At 39.5% G+C, this 25,421-nt stretch overlaps 1 protein-coding gene across 10 annotated transcripts in view; it reads left to right on the forward strand.

Annotated features, from left to right (window-relative positions):
- The first annotated feature begins 3,778 nt into the window (after positions 1-3,778).
- SPAG9 (sperm associated antigen 9) overlaps positions 3,779-25,421 on the forward strand; it is a 109,969-nt gene continuing 88,326 nt past the window's right edge. For 9 of the 10 annotated variants that reach the window (XM_019730983.2, XM_019730991.2, XM_074320531.1 and 6 more), the window contains exon 1: positions 3,811-4,321. In XM_019730983.2, the coding sequence (XP_019586542.1) occupies positions 4,019-4,321 (303 nt within the window). In that variant the 5' untranslated portion in view covers positions 3,811-4,018. Of the gene's footprint in view, positions 4,322-25,421 lie in introns of all 10 variants that reach the window. The other variant, XM_019730987.2, reaches the window with a different exon arrangement.

The raw sequence follows: 25,421 nt of genomic DNA on the forward strand, positions 1-25,421 counted from the left end.
ATGAGACAGATGAACAGGAGAAAATAACCAAATGTATTACGCGTATATATACTGGGATGCCACAGCAGTACGGGACTGGAGAACAGATGGGGAAGTTGAGGCTTATATGTCATCTGGAACCATCCTGAACCAAGGAGAAGGTGGGGTTGTGATTTGGGCAGGAAGGCAATTCTCATGGAGATGGAAAAACAAATGTTTGGTAAATCAGTGTTTGCTGGGATCTTTCCCAATGGGACACCGACAGGACTTTGATCCAAAGCGCCTTTCTAGGTTCCTCTCTATCACACTCAATAGTAATAGCTCCCTTCCTGGAGCACATCCTCCAAATTCTTTTAGGCAGGGAGGGTGAAGTTCCAAGGTTCTTTCTGAGTCTTTCATTATTTAACAGCTTAATATATCCCAAAGAGGCATATTTTGAGGTGGCAAATGCTGCTTCTCCTTGTCGCAGAGCACATTCTCGTTTGTAAGGGGTGATGAATCACTTATCATTTCACACCGCCATAGGTGGAAGGCCTGTGAACTGGGAGCCCTCTTTTCTCTTCCCCTGTCAGCAGAGAGACATCCTCTCTTCCCATGTGGGAAACACCAGAGAAACTGATTCATGTAGAAATAACTAAAAGTTCCAGAAGGCTAGACAAACAACAGGACTAGTCATTTTAGTCTTCCAGTGATTATAGTTATTGTACTTAGGAAGAATCTCCTCCCTTCCTGCCCTCAACAACGCCTCCCCTCCGCGGCTCCCTTACTGGCCTCTATTTTTGCAAGGCCAAAGAATCTCTTAAAATGGAATTTCCTTCCTTTTAGGAATCAAGAGTAAACGTTTACTCTAAAGTCCACAGCATGACCTGTTTTCCTGAATGACTCTTAGTCTTTAACAATAATCTCAGCTCTTGGGGTTAGAGGTGGGTGCTGGCAATTTATCCAAGCTGTTGGGTATAGGAGTTAGTGTTACCAACTACATAATTAGGAGTTGACCAACGGGACTCAATCTCAAGGCCCTCTCCTTTCTGTTTTTCATTCCCACCTACAAAGGAGAATTTTAGAATTGCAAGAAATCTTTACAGATTCTATAACACACCTCTTCATTATGCAGATGAAGAAACTGAGGCTCACAGCCCCATATTACAGTGACTGGCACCTAGTAGGTACAGTACTCAGTAAATACTGGCTTTATTGTTTCTGGCCTAAGTTCAAAATGACCAGTCCATATTAGAATATAAGGTCCCCAATTTAAAAACCATTTTCCTTCCACTCTATCACACTGAGTTATGTACTTCCATTTGGTTTACTATAAACTCATTATAGCCATAAGTTTGACTTAATTTTAACAGCTTCATTGAGATATGTCACATACCATACAATTCACCTAACGTGTACAAGTCAATAGCTTTTAGTATCTTCAGAGTTGTGTATCCGTCACCACAATCAATTTTAGAACATTCTCATTACCCCCAAAAGAAACCCTAAACCCATTAGCAGTCACTCCTATTTTCCCTCATTCTCCCACCTAGTCCTAGAACAATTACTGTGTTTCCCTGAAAATAAGACCTAGCTGGACAATCATCTCTAATGCGTCTTTTGGAGCAAAAATTAATATAAGACCCAGGCTTACATAATATATGACCTGGTCTCATAGTAAAATAAGACTGGGTCTTACATTAATTTTTGCTCCAAAAGACGCATTAGAGATGATTGGCTGGGTCTTATTTTCGGGGAAACACGGTAATCTTTCATATGTGGTGGCCCTTTGTGACTCGTTTCTTTTACATAGCATAATATTTTCACGGTTCATCCGTGTTGTAGCATGTACTTACTTTCTTTTTATTGCTGAAAAATAAATATTCCATTATACGCATACACCATATTTCTCTATTCAACAGTTGATGGATATTTGGCTGAATTTTATTTTAAACAAATTGGATTTCTGATAGCTAGCAGGAGCTTAAAATCTAGACATAAATATATATCTCTTTCTATGTTGAATTTATACGTAAAGAAGCATACTTATTATGAAGACTTTATTATTTCATACCTGAAAATCAAGACTTTTTTTCTTAAAATGTTCTGATGGGGATGAGGGGTGCTGTTAGCTCAGTTGGTTAGAGCATGGTGCTGGTAGCACCCAGGTTGCTGATTTGATCCCCGCATGGCCAAGGTGAGCTGCGCGCTCCTTAAGAAAAAAAAAAAAAAAAATTCTGATGTGTATGATAATATTGGGGAAAGACGAAGTAAAACCTTGCCCTGAGTTTCCCTGTTCCTCTGACTCCCAGGAAAATACACGCATATATATATAGGTATATTGCCTAAGTGACAGCCCTCAGGAAGAGATAAAAGAGAAAAGAAAAATACAGAGCAAGCCTCTTTTCTTCTGGTTTCAAATGTGAGATTTAGAAGAGAAAGGGCATTTGGGGCTCACACCCAACCAGCTGACCGACATTCCTAAAAGCCGGGGATATACACAAACAATTTAAGGGGTGGGTGTGGGGTGAGAGTGAGAAAGGACAGTACAGGACGCAAATTCAGTCCCGTCTGACTTCATAAAGCTTAGTATTTTCATTTTTGTTCTTCTGAATTTATAGGCTGGCCTTCGCCCAACCTCCGTACTGTTTTTGTGGGTCTCCAGGTAGGTCCAGATTGGGAGATTTTGGGGGACTAGTTCGTGCTTGGTAGGAAGAACTCCAACTTGTAAATACCAACTTGAGGATATTTATAATCCTGGGAGGTGGCCGATTTTCCCACTACACCCTTGTTTATCCAAGTCCTGCCTCTCCTCCCCCCGCCCCCTGCCTGGTCCCATTCTTATTAGACTTGGACCGCAGTTCTCCTGAGTCACCTGCGGGCGGAGTGCAGGGGCTTTTGGGAGTGTCTTCCGATCCTTTAGCAGAAGCTAGTCGACTACACCGGGAAGCGATTCGAGACTCAGCCCGCCGCAGGCTTGGGTGTGTCATTCCCCACACGTGATGCTCTCCCGGGCGGCGGAGACCTCACTTATCATGGGACTTACTCACCCCTGTGATCCTACCCCTTTCCTTCTCTGTTCCCCAACCCCCACTTCCCCGCTCCGCCCCCACTTCGAGACAAGAGGAAAGGGGGTTGGCTGGAGCCAGGAAATGCCTCTCCCAAGTTGGACGGGAGAAGCAGAGAAATTCAGTGTTTGGGAAAGTACCAAGATGTGGCATCACGATTTTATCCTTTCCAGAACGCTTTGCACTTCCTGTTTTAGCCTATCCTTACTCATTATCCCCAAATAGATCTATCCTACTGGAGACCCCCTTATCACGTAAGACAGACCTTGACCTGGTTAAGGTTGCTTTTCTCCGAGCCTGCAATTGTCAGTCAGAACTAGTTTGAGTCTCAGATCAGCCTCCTTCGCGTTCTAGCTGCGTGACCTTGAGTGAACCACAACTTTTCTGGGCCTACTTTCCTAATCTGTGAAATAGAGGTCAAACGTCTACCTCATCGCGCCCGTATTGAGGAACAAACGAGAAAGCCCTTTGTGAGCTGTAAAAAGCAATAAAAACGTTAGGTGTGTTAATTCTGGACAGCTAGGCAGGATTCCAGAAGCCCTCCCTTTCCTTTGGGATCCGCCCTGCAAATCACGCCTAGAGCCGACAGTCCCCACTACCCTACTCTCGCAGTCTTTCTCACTGGCGGACGCACGGCGCGCGCGGCGCTGGATGTTGATGCCTGGCCCCGCCTCCGCCGGCGCTTGATGACGCGTTGGCCCCGCCCCCGGCCGCGCCTGGCCTCCCACGGGGCCCCGCCCATCGGGCAGACGCGGCGCCGGTCCCGCCCCGCGGGTGACGTGTGCCGCGCACGGCCGGGCCGCCCAGGCAGTTGGTGCAGCGGCCGTTGGGTTGAGTGCGCTCACCCCACCCCTCCCCTCCTCAGGCCCCGGGCCCCCACCCCGCAGGGCCCAGCCCCAGCTCCAGCCCCAGCCCCAGCCGGGCCCGTCCCGTGCGGGCCCGTGCCGCCCCTTCAGCCGGCGACGCCCCGGGCCGCCCGCTTGCCCGCCACCATGGAGCTGGAGGACGGTGTAGTGTACCAGGAGGAGCCCGGCGGCTCCGGGGCCGTGATGTCGGAGCGGGTGTCCGGCCTGGCCGGCTCCATCTACCGCGAGTTCGAGCGGCTGATCGGGCGCTACGACGAGGAGGTGGTCAAGGAGCTGATGCCACTGGTGGTGGCCGTGCTGGAGAACCTGGACTCGGTGTTCGCACAGGACCAGGAGCACCAGGTGGAGCTGGAGCTGCTGCGGGACGACAACGAGCAGCTCATCACCCAGTACGAGCGGGAGAAGGCGCTGCGCAAGCACGCCGAGGAGGTGAGGGCCGGCTGGCTGGAGGGGAGGGTCAGGGCCGAGTGCCAGGGCGGCCGGGGGTCGCCGCCCGGCCGGGGAGGGGAGGCGCGCCCGCGCCCGGCCTGATGGGGGCGGGCCTGCCTGAAGCGGAGGCTCGCGGACCCACCGCGGCGGCCGCAAGGTTCCCGAAACCCCCGTCCGGCGTGGAAAGCCGAGGCAGGCTAGTGGGTGTCCAGGAGAAGAGAGGGAGCTGGGGGAGGCAAGGCCCGGGGAGGAAACCACAGCCTGTCATTAGGGCACCTGGGGTTGGCCGGGTGCAGAGATTTTAGAGTGTATGGTTGCCTTTTGTAGTTTAGGGAAGTTTCCGACCACCATAAGATACTCAGATGGCGGTTCAAACTTTTACCCTGGGGACGGGGGTGCATTTAAACACTTCTGTCTTGGATTTGTAACTTCCGCTCACTCCAAAACCTTTCCCGGGGGTTACTGCTATGGAAAGTTAGAGCTCTCCCTCTTTCGATCATTTTTTTTTCTTGACGTTTTAACCCTGTTGAGAAAGAGGTTTTATGTTACGTTTTATGTGCCTTGGTTGACACTTTGTCAACACTGAGATGTTGTATAGCAAGACTCTGTAAGTGTAGAGTATACAATTTTATTTTATTGGTATCCCACACCAAAGCATTCCTCCATATCAGGTGGTGGGTAACCTTGGACAGTTCCCTTTAAATATCCTGTTTGTTTATCAGGAGGACTTGCGGGGGCGGGGGCGGGGTCGAGGAGGTGTAGGTAACTTGTTGGCAGCCCTATTCCGACTGTAATTTCCAGATGCGCTTGGCGGGCTAGCACCTCAGCAGTGACCTCAGTACCCGCACCGAGGTCTGTGAACCTTTTGGAGCTCTGGTGTTCCAGAGATAGGTCTTCGACTTTTTGAGACTTTCAAGGATTTTCGCTTTCAGGCTGTGTTGGCATTATTCCTATGGAACTATCTAATGCAGGGGAAGTGTCCTATTCATCTGTGTTTCCTGAGCATCTAGTATACCTGACTAAATTACAGGATGATTCAAGGAAGCGAACTCATTGAAGGAATGACATGGTATGTTTCAAAAAATACTTGCAGAGTTTTTAGGATGTGAGATTTGTTTAGCAGCTTGTTTCCTAACACTAAGTAGTACCACTATGTAAACTTTTTGTTTCATCACATATACCTTTGTGACAGGTCAAGTCGTTTATTTTCTTTTTTAAGCTTGACTGTAGTTCTGATTTTTAGTTCTGATTCTGTGATCCATTTGTCTCAAAGGAATGTTGCCAAACAAAATTGACTTTATTTCAAGACCATTTCCAAGCATATAGGGAAGGAGCGGTTGAAAAAATCTAAGGATGGGGGGTCACAATTTCCACTAGTTTATTAGCACTGTTTATAGAACAGAGGTCATGTACTACTTCTGAGGTGGCATGCCATATCTTCATGCTCAGACAGGCCCTTGCTAATGTGTGGATGTACTTGGATTGGACTGGGGAATTAATCACATATACACAGGTGAGGAGCACGCCCAGCATGACCTATAACTTCGGATAAAAGAAATATTCCCTCCAGCCTTAAACTGTCAGTCCATGCAAAAACCAGGGCAAAATGCCAGGGTCACATGTGCCAAGAAAACCATCTGCCACAGGTTGCAGAATCAGAAAATAAAACTAACTGCTATGCTCTGGATTGCATATTAATTTCTTAAACAAATGACTTTAAAAATAGGTTATCCAGTGACTTTCTTGTAATTTATACTCTTTCAAACACATCTGTAAATTCTCTATAATGAAACCTTGGGGCAAAGGGCCATGACCTGAGAATAGAGAACACTGATGTAATGCTAGATGTGCCAACTCTCAGACCACAAACATAAAACCACCTTGTTATCAGTCTTCATGTGAGATCATAAATCAAGCATTACCCTCTACCCAGAAATTCAGTCTCTTTTAAGTCAATATGCGGAAGGGAATTCTGTGTTTAATTTTCTGTGAGTGCTTTGTTTGTGGCCTTTAATATGGAGACTAAGAGTCTGCTATTATAGCAAAAGTGCCTCAGGGTATTTACAGCAAAAGTATTTAAAAGCATGGAAATTGTCCATCACTAGAAACTGTAAAGTAAATTCTAAACACCTTTGTGGAAATTTAGGAGGATATGTAAATGGTGAGAATGTTTTAAGAGGTGTGAAGTGCTATCTCTTGCTTGCAGGAATTCTCAGCAAGGAACCAGATGTTTAATCTTTATTATAACAATATTACTGAATTTGAATAACTTCTCTTTTTCTTTGCTTTTATTTGGATTTTTTGTGTGGAATTAATCTCTTTTTGTAAGTCTTCAAAAACAACCTACAGGAAGGCTGATTTTTGTGACCTGTTTCAAAAATTCAGGAACCCTATCATCATATTGCTCACCACTTTCCCCTTTGGGCTCCCTGCTCCAGTCATGTCTTTTCATTCCGTAACCATGTCCTGTCTGATGCTTTCACCTGTGCTGTTCCTTGGCCTAGAATGCTTTTCCCTCAGAGGTTCACCATGGCTAACTCCTCGCGTAGGCTTAGCTTAAGTTTAACTTCTTCATCAGACCATGCCTGTCTACTCTATCCAGAGTAAGCTCTGCGAGTCTATGGACAATGTATTGGTAAATCAGTGATTTTTAAAGACAAAAATCTAGATAGAAAATGATCTGGAGAAGGAGGTTCTCTGTGGGAAGAATATGTTAGTGTTTTTCATATTTTTGTGCGGGTTTTCATTCTTTTAAAATAGATGTGCTTTTCTTTGAATAATTAAAAAAATTTTTCTGATAAGTAGCCAAATGAGTTAAAGAACCTTTTTTTAGGGAATTTAGTTCCAGGTGATTGTGGACCTTGTTTCTTATCATCATTCTTTTCTTTCTTTTTATTTTTTATTTTTAAGTGTACAAAACAATGTACTAGTTAGACCTTTACACCCCTCACAAAGTGACCACCTCCCTCCCCCAATCAACTACTCCTCCGACATTGTGTATAGCTGTTACAATTCCATTGACTCTACTACCAATGCTGTACTCCACGTCCTGTGATTATCACCATTATTTTCAAAGTGAGAGTTTATTTTTACATGATTGGGTAAAGGGAGATTGTAAGTAAAATGAAGATTCACCCTCTTCATCCTCCCTTCCTTCCCTCCTTGCTTGATGGAAGCATAGATAGAGAGAATGGGCTGAAAAGAGAGTATCTTTGCTGGGAAGATGTTACCGGTATGATTGTGATTTTGTGACTACTTTTCTGTGGCTTTTTGCCTAAAAAAATTGGGGTGATTAAATGCAGAGGTGAGAGACACTGTGAGAATTTTGTAATTATCTTTTCCCCAATGAATCAGCACTTCAAGCTGTAACAAAATTGATGATTTACATCAAGACTTTAATCAAGTGGTTTTCTTTTGGAAGTGTATGAAAATCGGAGTATAAAATTCGTGGGCAGGAGATCAGGCATTGATATTCAGTGTTCTTTTTATTGATGTTATACCATGTTTCCCCGAAAATAAGACCTAGCCGGCCAATCAGCTCTAATGCGTCTTTTGGAGCAAAAATTAATGTAAGACCCGGTCTTACATAATATAATACAATATAAGACCGGGTCTTAACATTAATTTTTGGTAGTTCTCATTCATTCATAAAAATATTTTAATTAAAACTGTTGAAGTTACTTTGATTTGTTTGCAAAATAATTTACAATGATAGTTAAGGTCATCTCTTTAATAAATGAAAAGGGAGGGGCGGCCTGTTGGCTTAGTGGTTAGAGTGCAGTACGAATAACACCAGGGTCACCGGATCTATTCCCACATGGGCCAGTGAGCTGTGTCCTCCATGACTAGATGGAAACCAACGACTTGACTTGGATCTGATGGGTCCTGGAAAAACACACTGTTCCCTAATATTCCCCAATAAAAATTTAAATAAATAAATAAATGAAAATGCAAGTTTGAATCTTTTCTGTTTTGTGACTTTTTAATCATGTATCAGGAGTGAAGAGTAATTTTGCGTACTTACAGTTTTAATTTGTTGATGTTGATTATTGAGGACTTCGGAAGTCAAAAAGCCAAACTTCTACTTTTGCTTCAACATTGTTTATTCTTGCCTTTTAGCACAGTTACTTACATTAGTAATTGTGAAGTTTCTCCAGATTTTTCGCCTTAATTCTATCAGCTCTGGTGTCCTGAGGAGTTGAGCTTTGCTGTTATGGAGGTTTTATTTCACCAAAGTGGAGCAGCAGGGGAGGAAGGGCAGTTTAGTTACATGCACAGGTGATGTCAGCACAGGACAGTAAGCTGCTGGTCCATGGGGTGTCACCATTTGACATCTTACACGTTTGAGCATGCATGTTACTTGTTAAAGCTTTGAAACTCCTTTTCAAAGTGAAGTCCCTCTGTGTGGGGTACCTGTTTAGTTTTTTTTGAAACCAGTATCTTGTGGTGTCTTCAGAGAACTAAACATTTTTGGTCCAAGAATTGACTCAGGTGCAGACTTAATTTCTCTGTTGGTTCAGTTAGAGCAAGAAAGAGTCAGCAGCTTTTTGGAGTATTATGTCTTAATTTATTCATTCAAACCTGTTTTAGAATAATCAAAATATATTTTAGTGCTTCATTGATCTCTGTATTACCTAAATTATTTTGTACATAAAACTGATACATTTAAAAACACTTTTCAAAAAACACATTTTTATATTTTAAAAAAATACCATTGTTTTTTTCTTGCTGAACCATCTGAATACGCTGGTTGCTGACCCTAACCAGAGTAGCTATGTCCTTGCCCCTAGTCAGTTCCCACTTCCAGATACTCCCTGAAATGAACATCTGTTTGTTCTTTAGGGGAGTGTGTGTGTGTATGTGGTTGTGGTGGTGGTGGCTGTGGGGTTGTTGCTTTTCGAAATGGTAACCGGTTAACCATTGTTAGCTCTTAAGACAGCTCTTACCCTTTCTTTACCTTCACAGATTTCTGAATATAGGTATCTAAGTGAGACACAATTATATGTCCTTGCTTTAGTGACGTTCACATTTTTACTTAATCTCACAAAACAGAATAGCAAAATGGGTAGAATAAGGACAAGTACCTAAATTGGATCAGGTACCTTTAATCAGAGGACAGAGTAGTAGAATAAGGAAAACACACTGGATTGCTGTGGCATGTGCCACAGGTCACTGATCCGCTTCTTGCCTAAGTTTGGTTTCTGTTTCTTGGACTTCTTTTTTTTAATTTTATTGGGGAAGGGGAACAGGACTTTATTGGGGAACAGTGTGTACTTCTGGGACTTTTCCAAGTCAAGTTGTTGTCCTTTCAGTCTTAGTTGTGGAGGGCGCAGCTCAGCTCCAGGTCCAATCGCCGTTGTTAGTTGCAGGGGGCGCAGCCCACCATCCCTTGTGAGAGTCGAGGAGTTGAACCTGCAACCTTGTGGTTGAGAGCCCACACTCCAACCAACTGAGCCATCTGGCCACCCGGGAGCTGAGCGGCAGTTCATTGACTTCATATTAGTTGCAGAGGGCGCAGCTTGCTGGCCCATGTGGGAGTCAAACCGGCAGCCCCATTGCCCAGAGCTCGCACTCTAACCAGCTGAGCCACCCGTCCACCCATTTCTTGGACTTCTTAGCTTTCCTTTAACTACACACTACATACTTAAATCATGTGAAACCACTGGTTCCCGGGAAAAGTAGTATTAGAATCTAGCCAAATATGTGTTCTTTTGTTCGGTTGACTAATGCCTGAGTTATTTTAAAAACACGTTTTTTGCTGTGCTCAACACTCATAATGAATATGGCTGTTATGTAAATAAATTAATAGTTGAGTTTAAAAATAACAACATAAACCTAGTTCAATAATATATGTAAAGTCTCTATTTAGAAAGCTGATATTTTGAAAATTTCCCCCCCAGCATTTTATTAGGAAAATTTTCAAACATACAGAAAAATTAAAAGTACACTGATCATCTGTACATCCATTACCTAGATTCAGTAGTAGTTTTATTTATCTACCTGTATACGTGTATGTGTAGGTATATATATGTATGTGTGTATATAAATATACATACAAGCTACACACAACATGAGGTCGGACAGTTAAGTTTGCGAACTCATCCTAGAAAAAGTGCTACATACCTCATTGTTGAATATCACTACCGTCACCTTCGAAGTATTCCCCTTGGGAAGCTATGCACCGATGCCAGTGCCCAGTCCACCTTTCAAAGCAATTTTGGAACTCTTTTTCTAGAATGGCCATCAGAGCTGTCGTTGTATTACCCTTGATGTCCTGAATATCATCAAAATGATTTCCTTTCAATATTTCCTTTATTTTCAGGTAAAGAAAGAAGTCATTGGGGGTCAGTCAAGTGAGTAGGGAGGTGTTCCAATAGAGTTATTTGTTTCCTGGCTAAAAACTCCCTCACAGACAGTGCCGTGTGAGCTGGTGCATTGTTGTGATGCAAGAACCATGAACTGTTGGCGAAAAGTTCAGGTCGTCTAACTTTTTTTTTTTTTTTTTTTTTACATTTCCACTGTCTCTATTCCTAATGCTGTACTCCGCTTCCTGTAACCATATACATACATATATATATACATATATATGTACATATATATGTATATATATAAAGTTATAGTTGGCATTTATTATTGTTCAGCTTCAGGTGTACCGTGCAGAGATCAGGCATCTACATCATCCCTGAGGTGGTCTCCCAAATGGGACACATGTCCATCGGATACCCTACAAAATCTTTACATTATTGATTACGTTCCCCAAATTAATTTTCAAAACCCCATGGCCAGCTTGTGGTTACCGACTGTTTTCTAAACCTCTCACCTTCCCCCTTATCCCCACCCCCCCGCCTCTCTAGCAACCCTCAGTTTTTCCTCTATGTCTCCAAAACTGTTTCTGATTAGTTCATTCACTTATTCTTTTCTTTAGATTCCACATATAAGTGAGATCATGTGGTATTTGTCTTTCTCTGTCTGACTTATTTCACTTAAGGTCGTCTAACTTTTTCATGCAGCCTTTTCAGCACTTCCAAATAGTAAACTTGGTTAACTGTTTGTCCAGTTGGTACAAATTCATAATGAATAATCCCTCTGATATCAAAAAAAGGTTAGCAACATTATTGTAATAAGTTTGCGAACTTAATTGTCAGACCTTAAATATACATATTTTTAAATTGCTAAACTATTCCAAAGTAAGTTGGAGATGTAATGACACTTCATCCATCAGTACCTAAAGTACTTATCTCAAAAAATGAGTGCGTTCTACTTCAAACACAATATTACATTTGAGAAGATTTTCTAATATCTAATACTCCAAGTTAAGTTTTCTTTTCCCCTTCTTCTGCCTCCCCACCACTCTGGTTCAAGCCGTTGTTTCTCAGTCTAGTTGTGTAGGACACAGCTTCCTGGCCCGCGCTGGTATTATGAGCTTTGGGCTCCCCCCAGCTGAGGCAGTCAGTGGGCTCACTGCTCAGGTTGGCCAGTGGCCGCTGGCCGCTCCCGGCAGCACACAGCAGCCCATGGCAGCCCACGGCAGCCCAGAGCAGCCCACGGCAGCCCAGCTTCAGGGAGAGCTGTTGTTCACAATCTTAGCTGTAGACAGTGCAGCTAACTGGCCCATGTGGGAATCGAACCAGCGACCTCAGCGTTAGGAACACGGAGCTCCAACCACCTGAGCCACTCGGCAGGCAAAAACTTAATTTTAACTATTTGCTTAGAATCTTCTGATAGACATTTCTAATTGGATACAGCAGTAATACCCTACAGTAACAAATAGAATGGTTACTTACAACAGCATTTGAAGAAACACTCATTCTGAAGAACAGTAAACATTTATTTTTTGGACATTGAAAGATATATTGGTTAAAAGCCTCTGCCTAGGCTATTATGGTATAAATAATTATTTTAATTATCTAATTTTAATTATCAAATCCTCAATTTGAATTTTCTTTGTTACCTGTTATCCTAACCTCATTTTTTTTTTGTTACTGCTACCTATTCAAAAACAAATACCTTTTAAAAAGTTAAACAGGTTGCACAGAAGTGTGGAATCAAACAGGCTTTTGTAAAACCAGAAGGGTAACTTTTTAAAAAGAGTGTTGTTTGTCTACTATGAAAATAGTCTACTTGAACTTGTTTGATGTGATTTGGGAAATATTTGACAGAAATTACGCACTCATTTGTGGCTCTGTTTAATTTTAACTCTTTAAAGAATACTTTTATGCTGAGATAGGAATTAATTTACTCAGTTTTAATCATCTCTAACCTACCTGAGGGCCAGGAAGTGAACAAAGATTTCTAAATAGCTAAAATGAATATCTCAAACTGTGCAGTAAAGTTCCTGATCTTGGCCTACTGAAAAAACATTTAAAGGCAAAGTACTTCTTTACCCTTATTTTAAATAAAATAGTTTCTTAGCTCTCAGCAGGTTATAAACAACAAAATTAAAAGGGTATCTATTAGAGATAAGTACTTATACACAACAAATGGCAGGTGTCTCAGAAGCAGGATACTGAAAATTACAAAAACCAGTATCCTGCAGTGGCCATTGGCAAGGGCAATAGGGTCAGATTGCCTTAGTTCAAATCCTGGCTCTATTACCTCCTAGCTGTATAATTATGGGCAGGTTTCTTAATACCAGGCCTCAATTTCTTAACCTGTAAATAGGGATGATAATAATAACCTCACAGGAATTTGTGAGGATTATACAAGAAAAATGAGCTTTTCAAAGTTCCAGGCATTTGGTTAATATGTACTAAATGTTACCTGTATGTCTGATGTCTACCTACCTATTTACCCATCTCATATCACTTACAAGACAGATGTTAATTAAACACTGCGCCCAGAGTGGGGGTTCAAGAATGAATAGTCCAGGGTTCTACCCTTAAGGAGCTCATAATCTAATGTAAATGACTAGGGCAGCTTTAGGTGAGCATTTTAAACAAGTACTCTACCCCGTTTCCCCGAAAATAAGACCTAGCCAGACAATCAGTTCTAATGCGTCTTTTGGAGCAAAATTTAATATAAGACCCGATCTTATAGTAAAATAAGACCATGTCTTTATAATATAATATAATATAATATAATATAATACCGGTCTTATATTAACTTTTGCTCCAAAAGATGCATTGGAGCTGATTGTCCAGCTAGGTCTTTTTTTTCATGGAAACACAGTATGTACAAGGTGCCAAAAGCCTAATTCAACTGAGAGATGGCTTCACAGAGACAGGGTGGGTTATGTGTCACAGAGCCAAAGTATGCGAGGTTTGAAAGTATATGACCTATTCAGAAAACTACAGAAACATGATATTTATTTTTTTGATATATTTAAGTAGTAAATACTATATTAGTTTTCCATATATTTTTAAATGAAATATACTGGCACTTCTGCCACATAGGGGAATGGCAAAAATTGAGATTGACTAGGTAATCACAGGTCAGAAAGTAAAGGATGGTGTTGTCAAATTAAGATTTTTATCTTGAAAGGGTCACACACTATAATGCAGTATGGTTTATAATCGTGATTCACAGTAATTCACAATGATGATTCTTACCAACAAAAGGCTACATTTTTTCTAATATATTCCATTTTGAAGAGGGAGATATATATATGAAATTTTAGAAATATTTTTCATTAAAACAGGTGATAAAAATGTTTTGGTGCTTCAGTTTTTTCTTAAAAGTATGGTTATGAAAGTATGAAAAGTATGGTTATGATTGTTAGTAATATTAGTCAACTGATAGTATTAAATATTGTTGACTTTGAAAATTGTCATTCCCCCAACAGACTGCATTAAAAAAAAAAAATAGACCAACTTGTTTTTTCTGTGACAATTTGACTTTCTATAGTTGCCACCATACTTTTTCCTTAAATATTTTTTATTGTGGTAAAATATACATAACATAAAACTTACCATTTTAACAATTTTTAAGTGTAGAGTTCAATGGTGTTAAGTATATTTACATTGTTGTGCACCCATCACCACCCTCCATCCCCAGAACCTTTTTTTTTCTCTTCAGTTTTTATTTATTTAACTGTGTTTTTCCAGGACCCATCAGCTCCAAGTCAAGTAGTTGTTTCAATGTAGTTGTGGAGGGCGCAGCTCACAGTGGCCCATATGGGGATCGAATCGGCAACCTTGTTAAGAGCCCTGTGCTTTAACCAACTGAGCTAACCAGCTGACCCCCCAGAATCTTTTTATCATCACAAACTGAAACTCCATACCCATAAAACAATAAGTCCAATTTTCCCCTTCTCCTAGCCCCTGGAAACCACCTTTCTATTTTCTGTCCCTATGAATTGGACTATTCTAGGTACCTCATATAAGTGGGATCATATAATATATGCCCTTTTGTGTCTGACTTAGCTCACTTAGCATGTTTTCAGGGCTGATCCATTTTATAGCATGTACCATAATTTCATTCCTTTTTAAGGCTGAATAATATTCCATTTTATGTAGTATATATAAATCTCTTATCAGATATATGATTTCCTAATATTTTCTCTCATTCTGTAGGTCGTCTTTTTACAACCTCTTCTTGATGATGTCCTTTGAAGCATAAAGGTTTTTAATTTTGATGAAGTCCTGTTTATCTTTTTCTTTGATTGACTGTGCTCTTGGAGAATGTATAAGAAACTATTGCCTGGTTTGAGGTCACAAAAACAGCTGTTTTCTTCTAAGAGTTATACTTTTAGCTCTTATATTTGTGTTTGATCCATTCTGAGTTATTATTTTTTATGTATGGAGTCCAAATTAAAACCTTTGCATATGGGTAATCTAGTTGTCCCAGCATTTGTTGATGAGACTATTCTTTCCCCATTGAATTGTCTTGGCATCCTTGTTGAAAATAAATGTGAGGATTTATTTCTGGATTCTCAATTCCATTCCATTTATCTATATGTCTCTCCTATGCCAGTACCACCCTATTGTGATTACTGTAGTTTTGTAATAAGTTTTGAAATCGAGAAGTATGTCCTCCAGATTTGTTCTTCATTTCAAGATTGTTTTGGTTATTCTGGGTTCCTCAAATTTCTACATGAATGTTAGGATTGGCTTGTCAGTTTTTGCAAAGAAGCTAGCTGGGATTTTCACAAGGATTTTGTTGAATTTGTAGGTCAGTTTAGGGAGTATTGCCATTTTAATGATACTAAGTTTCTATCCATGAACATGGGATGTCTTTCCATTTATTTAGATCTTTAATTTCTTTCAACAATGTTTTGTGGTTGTCAGTACAAGTTTTATTTCTAACTTTTGTTGTTTTTGATGCTATTGTAAATTGAATTGTTTTCTTAACTTCAATTTTTTTTTTTTTTAAGATTTTTTTATTGGGGAAGAGGAACAGGACTTTATTGGGGAACAGTGTGTGCTTCTGGGACTTTTCCAAGTCAAGTTGTTGTCCTTTTCAGTCCTAGTTGTGGAGGGTGCAGCTCAGCTCCAGGTCCAGTCGCCGTTGTTAGTTGCAGGGGGCACAGCCCACCATTCCTTGTGGGAGTCGAGGAGTTGAACCAGCAACCTTGTGGTTGAGAGCCCGCGCTCCATCAACTGAGCCTTCTGGCCACCCGGGAGCTGAGCGGCAGCTCATTGACTTCATTCTAGTTGTGGAGGGCACAGCTCTCTGGCCCATGTGGGAATCGAACCAGCAGCTCCATTGCCTAAAGTTCGTGCTCTAACCAACTGAGCCACCCGCCTTCCCCTTAATTTCATTTTTGATTGTTCATTACAAGTTGTTTAGAAATAGACTTGATTTTGTATATTGATCTTGTAGCCTGCAACTTTGCTGAACTCATTATTTCTAATAGGTTGTGTGTGTGTGTGTGTGTGTGTGTGTTCCTTAAGATTTTTTAATAGACAATATCATGAGGTCAGCAAATGAAGGTAGTTTTACTTCTTTCTTTCCAATCTGGATGTCTTTTATTTTTCTTGCCTAATTGCCTTGACTAGAACCTCTAGTAGAATACTGAATAGAACTAGCAAGAGTGAAATTTTTGTCTTGTACCTGATTTTAGGGGGAAAGTATTCAGTCTTTAACTATTAAGTATGATGTTACTTGTGGGGTTTTTGTGGATGCTCTTCACCAGGTTGAGGGAGTTCCCTTCTATTCCCAGTTGTAGAGTGTTTTTATTATGAAGGTATATTGAATTTTGGCAAATGCCTTTTCTATAACTAGTCAGATAAGCCAGTGCTGTTCAGATATATTTTTAGGTACAGGTGATTTTTTGGTTTTTTGTTTTGTTGTTTAACATCTGGAAATACTTACTTTTGACAAGACGGAAGTCTAATTTTATAACTCAAGTTAAGTTTGAGTAGTATACAATTAATCCTTTAAAAGGCATATGTATATACCAGTAGTGTATAAGAGTTATTTCCCTGTATCTTTGCCAACACTTGACACTATCAGACTTTGTTTTTTATTGCCAACCTGATGTGTGTGAAACCCCCTCTTGTTTTAATTTCCTTTTCTCAGATCACTGGTATGATTGAGCATATTTTCTTGATGATTCTACTTTCCTTTTCTGTGAATTGCCTGTTCAGTTTCATGTCCTCATAAATGGCAACAACCTATGTCTGACAAGATCTAAATTATACTTTATAATGGTTTTAAGTATTATGATCATCAATGGCTGATAATAAGATCATTGAGTGAAAAGGACTGGGAAATCTCATTTAAATGAGACCTAAGAGATATATCATCCAAATGCAACACATGGACTTTGTTTGGATCCTGTCTTCAAAAGCGTTTGAAACAACCAGGAAAGTCTGAATGGTGACTGGATAGTCCCTATTATTTCATTAAGGATTGGGAAATGGTCCATTCTAACTCCATTAATCTTTCAGCATTTATTGGCTAAATTTTCTTATAAAGGAAAACTTTCCCCTCATGAACTGTTTGGTTACCTCAAGGTATAGTTTTTATAAGAAAGACAGGATTAAGTGCTAGATTCTTCAGTTTTCATATTTTTATAATTTTCCAACAGTTATTTCTTGTTCTTACTCTTCCCCCATCCCTCCTCTTTTTAAAAATAGCATACTGTTCTGGTTTCATGGATGCGATGACTTTCCTTCGGTCTCTTGAGTATATAAATTATAGTTTTCATTTGTTCGCTGCTTTGTGTATTTCCTCAGAGTCTTTTTTTTTTTTTTTTTTTTTTTTTAAATATAGTTTGGGTCTCTCTCTTTCAGGTTGGAGCTTCAAGTACTTGATGACCCTTAATTATCCCTTCATGCTTTAAGAGTGAGGAACTGAAAAAGGAGGGCTAGAAGCTTTGTGTGCCTGGATGCACTTTATTGCCTGTTGGGAACCCAGATTTCAGTACCCCATGTCCTTTTCTCAGAGACATAATGGTTTTTCCAAAGAAAGATAATCTTATTGGTGATGGGGGGTAGTGGGGTGGTAGATAAGTAGTTATCATGGGAATCTGAGTGGGCAGGAAGGGAAAGGGGGTTGTCAGTATTACTGTGTGGTGTATAGATTTTACTTCATTCCTCTCATTTCTTTGGCACCTGGCTGTGCCCGGTATCCCCTAGTCTAGAATTTCTTTTACTGAATTTCTTCAGGAAACAAACTTTCTATCTTCTGTGTGGGTGGGCAAGGCGGACCACCTGGGTGCTCTGGGATGGCGCTGGGGACCTATTAGGGAGAGTCCTACCTAGTGTTTTTAGACTTCCATTCATCCCCCCTCTTCTCAGGCCCACCCTCACCCCAATTCCCTAACCAATTACGTAGTTTTCATAATACAGATCTATCATATTTACTTATCAGTTGTCTGTTGGTGGACATTTAAGTCATCTTCCAGTTTTAAACTGTCGTACTTTCAATGAATATCCTTATGCATGCCCCTTTGTGCATATTAATTTGACTGTTTTAAAATTATTATTATTTTTTTTTAAATTTTATTGGGTAACAGTGTGTTTTTTCCAGGACCCATCAGCTCCAAGTCAAGTCATTGTCCTTCAGTCTAGTTGTGGAGGGCGCAGCTCAGCTCCAAGTCCAGTCGCCATTTTCAATCTAATTGCAAGGGGCGCAGCCCACCATCCCATGCAGAAATCGAATGGCCAGCCTTGTTGTCAAGAGCTCGCGCTCTAACTAACTGAGCCATCCAATCGCGCAGCGGCAGTTCAGTGGCAGCTCGTTGTCTTCAATCTAGTTGTGGAGGCTCAGCTCACTGGCCCATGTGGGAATCGAATCGGCAACCCTGTTGTTAAGAGCACGCGCTCCAACCAACTGAGCCAACCGGCCGCACTTCATTTGATATTTAATGATAAGAAACTTTTACAGGTGGGGGGGTGGGGGGTGGGAGGTGAGGGTAAGGGGGATCGAATATATGGTGATGGAAGGAGAACTGACTCTGGGTGATGAACACACAATGGGATTTATAGATGATGTAATACAGAATTGTACACCTGAAATCTATGTAATTTTACTAACAATTGTCACCCCAATAAATTTAATAAAATAAAATAAAATAAATAAAAAAATAAAAGAACAGGAGTTTAAAAAAAAAAAAAAGAAACTTTTACTATAAAATTTTGTAATATTAAATGCCACTAATAAATTATATTCCAAGTATTTATTAGCTTTTTATTTTGGAACTATCCAAGTGTTAAAATAGAGAGAATAGTATAATGAACTTCTGTGTACCCATCACTCAGCTTTAACAGTTATCCACATCAAGCCAATGTTTTTCAATCTGTCCTTCCTGATTCCTGTCAGCATTTGCATCATAATTTTAAAGTAGATCAAAGACTACATATCAGTATATCTCTAAAAGATGGAGTTAAAAAAAAAAAACACGCCTGAAAGTTATAGATGATTATTCTTTACTAACATTTAATCAGTGTTCACATTTCCCCAATTGTTTCATAAATGTAGTTTTATAGTTGGTTGGTTGTTTCAATCAGGATCAAAACAAGATGGCCCACATATTTATACTTGGTCTAATATGTTTAACTTTCTCTTAATCTGTAACAGTTCTTCTTTTCTTTTTTCCCCCCCTTGTTGTTTACTTTTGAAGAAACGGAATCATTTGTATTAGAAAAAGTTTCCATGTTTTGGATTTGGAGGGGAAAGAAACCAAATGCCTCGGGCATTGTTTAAGATGGTCTATCCTTTTATTTTTAAAAGATACTACACTGAAAAACTATTAGATTTAACTGAATTTAACAATAATTGTTTAATTTAATGGAAATATTTTTCTTCCCCCACTCTACAGAGTAAATGCGGACAGGATAATATCTTGGTGGATACTTAACAATAAGTGAGCCTTTTATTGTATCAATTATTTTTTAGACAACTACTGTAGTCAAAGTTACTATTTTAAAGGGCCTTTTTCCTTCTTTTTTTGTCTTGAATCTTTATTCCGATAAGCAACAACTTCTAGGGATTTTTTTTTTTTTAAGCTTCAGGAGCTTGCCTGTTCAAAGTATTCATTTGTTTTCCTCCAGAACAGCGAGGCAAAACAGCTCCTATAAGCCATCTGGACTTGAAACCATTTTGCTTCATCACAAAGCTTATTCTTTCTAGATCCTGACATAAGTCTGTATTGTCTAAAGCTTTTTTTTTTTTTTTTAAAGTGTCAGGTTGCTCCCAGGAGAGTTCCATCCGAAGTTACGTCAATGTTGTTGTTGGCCAATTAGTTATTGAGAGGGAAAAGGGATATCTAATGAAGGTGTATTTATCATACATGCTAAAAAGCCCATTCATGGGCTCTCACCCCCCTGCCCAATACTTTTTTTTTTAAAGTTGTGTGTGTGTGTGTGTGTGTGTGTGTGTGAAAGAGAGAGAGAGAGAAAGAGAAGACGCGGTGGGGGCTGGGAGAGATGTGCACCTACACCAACATACCAGAGGGAGCTGGGAGCTGACAAACTCCTGTGCTGGGGAGGTGGTGGGAATAACCAGAATTTTCCAGAGGAAGGATGGTTTCATAATTTGAAAAATTGTCCCTCTCCCACCTTGATTTTGATACTGCCCTAACCTTATCATTTGTCAAATGTTATAGAGAGTGACCAACTTTATAAAGTTAAGCCACTGACAAGAAGTTAAGTCATGTTAAATCAATTATGAATGTTCATTGGCTTCTTGTGAGCATTCATTTACCTTTTTTTTTTTCTTCAAAATGTCTCTGGTCAGGGTAAAGCTTCAAATCTTATTTACATTGCATAAAAATACTGTTATGTGCACATTATAGTAATAAAAGGAAACCAACTTGTATTGGGAACTATTATAAATACCTTTAAAATATAGGGAAAAAATGAAGTGTGTAAAATGAATCTATTTTGTATCTTAGTCCTGAAATACATCACTCTTGTATGTACTGTCATGGTATATAGCATGAATTGTATATAATTAAACTAGAATTATCCCTTCACATTGATTTCCCTCTTCTTCAATATCCCATTTCAGAAATTGATTTTGATTAAAACGCCTATAATCATTTTAGGTCAGATGTTTAGCTCTTAAGCCACCATTCATTGAAGAGGTGTAGGTCTGTAGTTTGTATTTCCCCCTTTCCTTTATTATTTTAAAATATGTAAATAATGCATGTTTATTGTTTAAAAAAAACAACAGCAATTTCAGACTACTTAAGGATAAGGCTATTTTAAAAAGATAAAATCACCTTAAATCCCACCACTGCTGAACAACCATTACTAGCATTTTAATAGATGCCTCCAAACCTTTTCTTTTGCCTATCTATTTATTCTTTCAGTTTATAAAAGTAGGCTCATACTGTATAATGTTTATATCAAACTCCTTAAAGAATGTGTGAAAAAAGTACCACTTTTTAAATAAATAACACTCTTTTCGTACATTCTTTAAGGACTTTGATTCACATTGCTAACCTTCAGGTGATTTGTATCAGTTATACTCCAAATAATGAGATGCATTATTTACAAATAAATATTCCATATGTATACTTGAATGTCTGACAGATAGCCCACTTGATGTTAAAAATCTAGTATATTACCCATACCTCCCCCCATCTGTTTATCCTAGATAAGCTATACCACCATGTGCACCATTGGTCAAACCAGAAATCTAGACTTTTTCTTGACTTTTGCGTCTCTCTTTTCCCTGACATGCGTTCAGTCATAGTCCTGTTTGGGTACCTCCAGTACACCTTGAATTCATCCTTGTCTCTCCAGCCACACTGCCAGTGCTCATAATCATCTCTCATTTGGACTGCTATGGTAACCTTTGCTCTTCCTTCAAATGTTCCCTTCTCACCGCGTCCCCCCCCCCCCCCATTGCATTCCCCGTATCCTCACAGACTGAGCCTTTCAAAGTATAATTGGAGTTTAGCATTCTTAATATGATCCACTATCCTGCAAGGCACTGTATGATTTGGTCCTTATCTATTTTCCAGCCTCATCTCAGGCCATTCTCTCTCCCGTGTCTCTAAGCTTGGCCATTCTGGACTTCCTTGCTTTCTTTCAGTCTCTCTTTGCTTGACTAACTTTTATTTATCTTGCAGGTCTGAGTTTAAATGTCTAAAAAATGTCTTCCCTGAGTCCCTTATATCAAGTTAGTTCCCTATTACACACTTTTTTGATACCTTGTACTATTTCTTATGTCACATGTGCTTACAATGTGGTTGCATTGTGTGTGAACTTGAACTATGTCATTTCATATTCAGAGTTTGAAATGGTAACTCATTTTAAAACATCTTGCAAGAATCATGTGATATACAAGCCTGCGACTGACTTGTAAACCAAGGTTGTGCTGTTATCCCATGTCGGTGGCACTTAGGCAGTAATAGAAATGCCAGTCATCCCTTATCAGCATTAATCTCAAATTAGGTGACTGGTGAATTGAGATCTTTGCATATCCATCTTTTGTCAGTCATGAATTTTTTTTTTAACTTCATAAAATTTATTTTAAGTGTGTTTTTTCAGGACCCATCAGCTCCAAGTCAAGTCATTGTTTCAATGTAGTTGTGGAGGGCGCAGCTCACAGTGGCCCATGTGGGGATCGAACCGGCAACCTTGTTGTTAAGAGCACGGTGCTCTGAGCACGGGCGCTCTAACCAACTGAGCTAACTGGCCACCCCTCAGTCATGCATATTTAATTCTGTTTACTTCTGCTAAATTTCAAGCAATGGAACTTAGGGACCAAGGCTGTCTTTTAATCTATTACATTCTCAGCACCTTAGGATACTTAGGACAGTAGAGACTCAAGTTGTGTTGAAAGAATGGGTGGATGAATGGAATCTTTTGCCACTTACTCCCTTTGTGAATCAGAGGACAGATTCCCAACTTATTCTTTGGCTAATGGTTTGCCCTTTACATCAACTACTAAAATTTCAGTCCCAAATTGTATTCCCCGGGCATGCCATGACCTTTATGCCTCTGTCTTTGCATGTGCTGTTACCTCTGCCTGGAAAGTCTTTATTTCATTCACTTCATTAGGTAAACTATTTCTTTCAGAGTCACCGGAAATGGCTTCTCTGTTTTAAAGTAGATTTAGTGACTTATTTGTCTATGTTTCTATTGTCCCATATACTTGCTTCCATTATACAACTTAGCGTGTTATATTGTTGACTGTTTACTGTGTTTCTTTGATGGCTGTCATGAAAGAAGTGCTTGGATTGGATAGATAGAGTTTTAGTTTTCTATTTAATCTATTATTGAATTTGAATAAATCTTATGACATTACGTGTTTGTAGTAGCTTCATACTCCCTTACTCCTCATTCTGTACTTCTGCTGACATCTGGAGAACAGTCATAAATAGGTGTGTGATTTATTTAACTGTGATAATTTTTTTCTTTGACTAGAAAGTGAAAGAGTGGCCTATGTTCCTGTATTTATGAGGATGTTATCTCAGTTTGTGTAAGTAGAAAGCAGCCATGTGTCTTTGAAGTAAATTAAGACTTTAAAACTTAAGCTTCAGTCATGTTTGTAGTCTACAAAGCGAGTGATAAGGTTCAGCAGTACTTACATGTGCTATTATTAGCCCACCTAGGATCTCTGAGCACAGAAGTGGAAAGCCTCATTGGAGAACTTTCTTTTTAGTGTAACCCATGTCACCTGTTGCCTAATTATGTTCTCTATAGTTATGAGAGGGTTATTACGTATAGGAAAAGAAAAGTTCTCACTGCCTCCCTTATACTCTCTCTGTTCCCCACCCCCAACCAGGAGAAAGCGCTCTTGTTAGGACCAGGGATCCAAACCTTTTTCTGCCAAGAGCCCAGTTTTGGCACCTGATTGAATATCACGGCGCCTTCTCTATTTTTATTCCAATTTTTTATTCCAATGTTTTTCTTAAATTCTTATATCAGTGTTCCTTATTTTCACGTTATTGCTAAGTGCCATATAGAGCTAGGCCATTTTCTGAAGTTTTTTGTACTTAATCATGAGTGTTCTGTTTCCTGAGCTACTACTCTACCCTATAGCAACTATCTATATTATGAAGGATATTTCACAAAACAGTGGTCCCAAACTAGCCTTTTTGACAGATATTTTTCTTGGGTAACAATTTAGAAAATTTCAGTTGTTTTTCATTACTCTTTGAAGACTGTGACTGTTAAGAAATATTTATCTTACTAGTCTTCCAGTGCTCTGTATGACCTATCAACATGCTTTACCATAATATTTTTTTTGTTGTGTAATAGTGAGTAGATGGCAGCTGTGCATTTCCCAGCCAAGATATAATCATACACATTTAAATAGGGATTTTCAAGAGCAGAGAGATTAAAATTCTATTAAAACTATATTTTTAAAAAAATCAACATTTACCTTGGGAGTGTATTCTATAATAGCTTTATGATCCTGATGATGTTTTTAAAAAATAAAGTTGGCTCTCCCATGTTACAATCACAAAATTAAAAACGGAAAAGTATCAAAATATTATAGACAAAAAACCCTCAACATTTACAATTTTTGTAAATAGGGGAAAATCATTCCTGATTTATTGTAGAACTTGAAGATGCACTGAAATTGAATGCATAGTTTTGTGTTTCATATATTTACCTTCCTGGGGAAAAGGTTTATTTTCATAAGATTCTCAAAGGAGTTCATTATTCCAAAAAGTTTAAAATCCACCATTTAGGATAAGAAAGAAAAGAATATACCCTTATGAGAGAAATGCATTTCGTAGTCTCTAAGTTTATCTGTTTTAATTTGCTGTAAGGATAGGCCTGGGATTATGTATTTGCTGTGGAATATTTTCATTATCGTCAGTCCTTTCCTGTGAAGGGAAGCTGCAGAAACAAGAGATTTCCATTTGGTGATAAATAGCGCTGCCCTTCCAAGAACTCACATAATTCTGGGGGGAAAAAACAAACCCAAAAAAAACCCAAAAAACTCTTCGGCCATATTTACTTCAGGTGATATAGATATAAGACGTCAGTAGTCATAATAAAATGTGAACAATTGAAGCTTGAATCATCTAGGTAGGTCTAAGGAACGGTAGCAGAGTAAGCAGATACCAGTTACTGTTAAACGGTTATGGATTATTCATGCCCTTCTGTAGCCAAACTGGGTCGCCAGGAAACAGAGCAGACATGAAGTTCTGTGTCCCTATGATATTTCTTCTCTCAGTCAGAAAGGAGGTCTGAATAGGCAGAATAATGGTAAAGCTAGTTATTTTTCCCCAGCTTTATTGAGAAATAATTGACATAATACTGTGTGAGTTTAAGGTGTGCGGTATAATGATTTGATATATATATTACAAAATGATCACCACAATAGGTTAGTTATCCATCACTTCATATACTGTAGCTACACATTTTTTAGTGTGTGGCGAGAACTTTTAAAATCTGTTGTGTTAGCAACTTCCAAATACGCAATACAGTAGTGTTGTTAACTGTAGTCACCATGCTGCTGTATGTTACATCCCCAGAACTTAACTCATCTTATAACTGCAAATTTGTATTCTTAGACCACATTCACCCGTTTCCCCAACCCCTCACCCTACCCCTGTTAATGGTAAAGTTTTTTGTTAGGAGTTTAGTAGCACAGCATTTTGAGTGTCACTTGGTAAATACCTGCTGTATGCACTTTAAAACAATATTTTATTCATAGCACAACGGGAGCTTAAAATAAGAATTTCTGGTTACTTACCCAGATATAGTAGTTCATTTAGCCAAGGGAGCATCATTTTCAAAACAGG

Source organism: Rhinolophus sinicus, linkage group LG15 (assembly GCF_036562045.2).
Source record: "Rhinolophus sinicus isolate RSC01 linkage group LG15, ASM3656204v1, whole genome shotgun sequence".
NCBI classification, from domain to species: domain Eukaryota; kingdom Metazoa; phylum Chordata; class Mammalia; order Chiroptera; family Rhinolophidae; genus Rhinolophus; species Rhinolophus sinicus.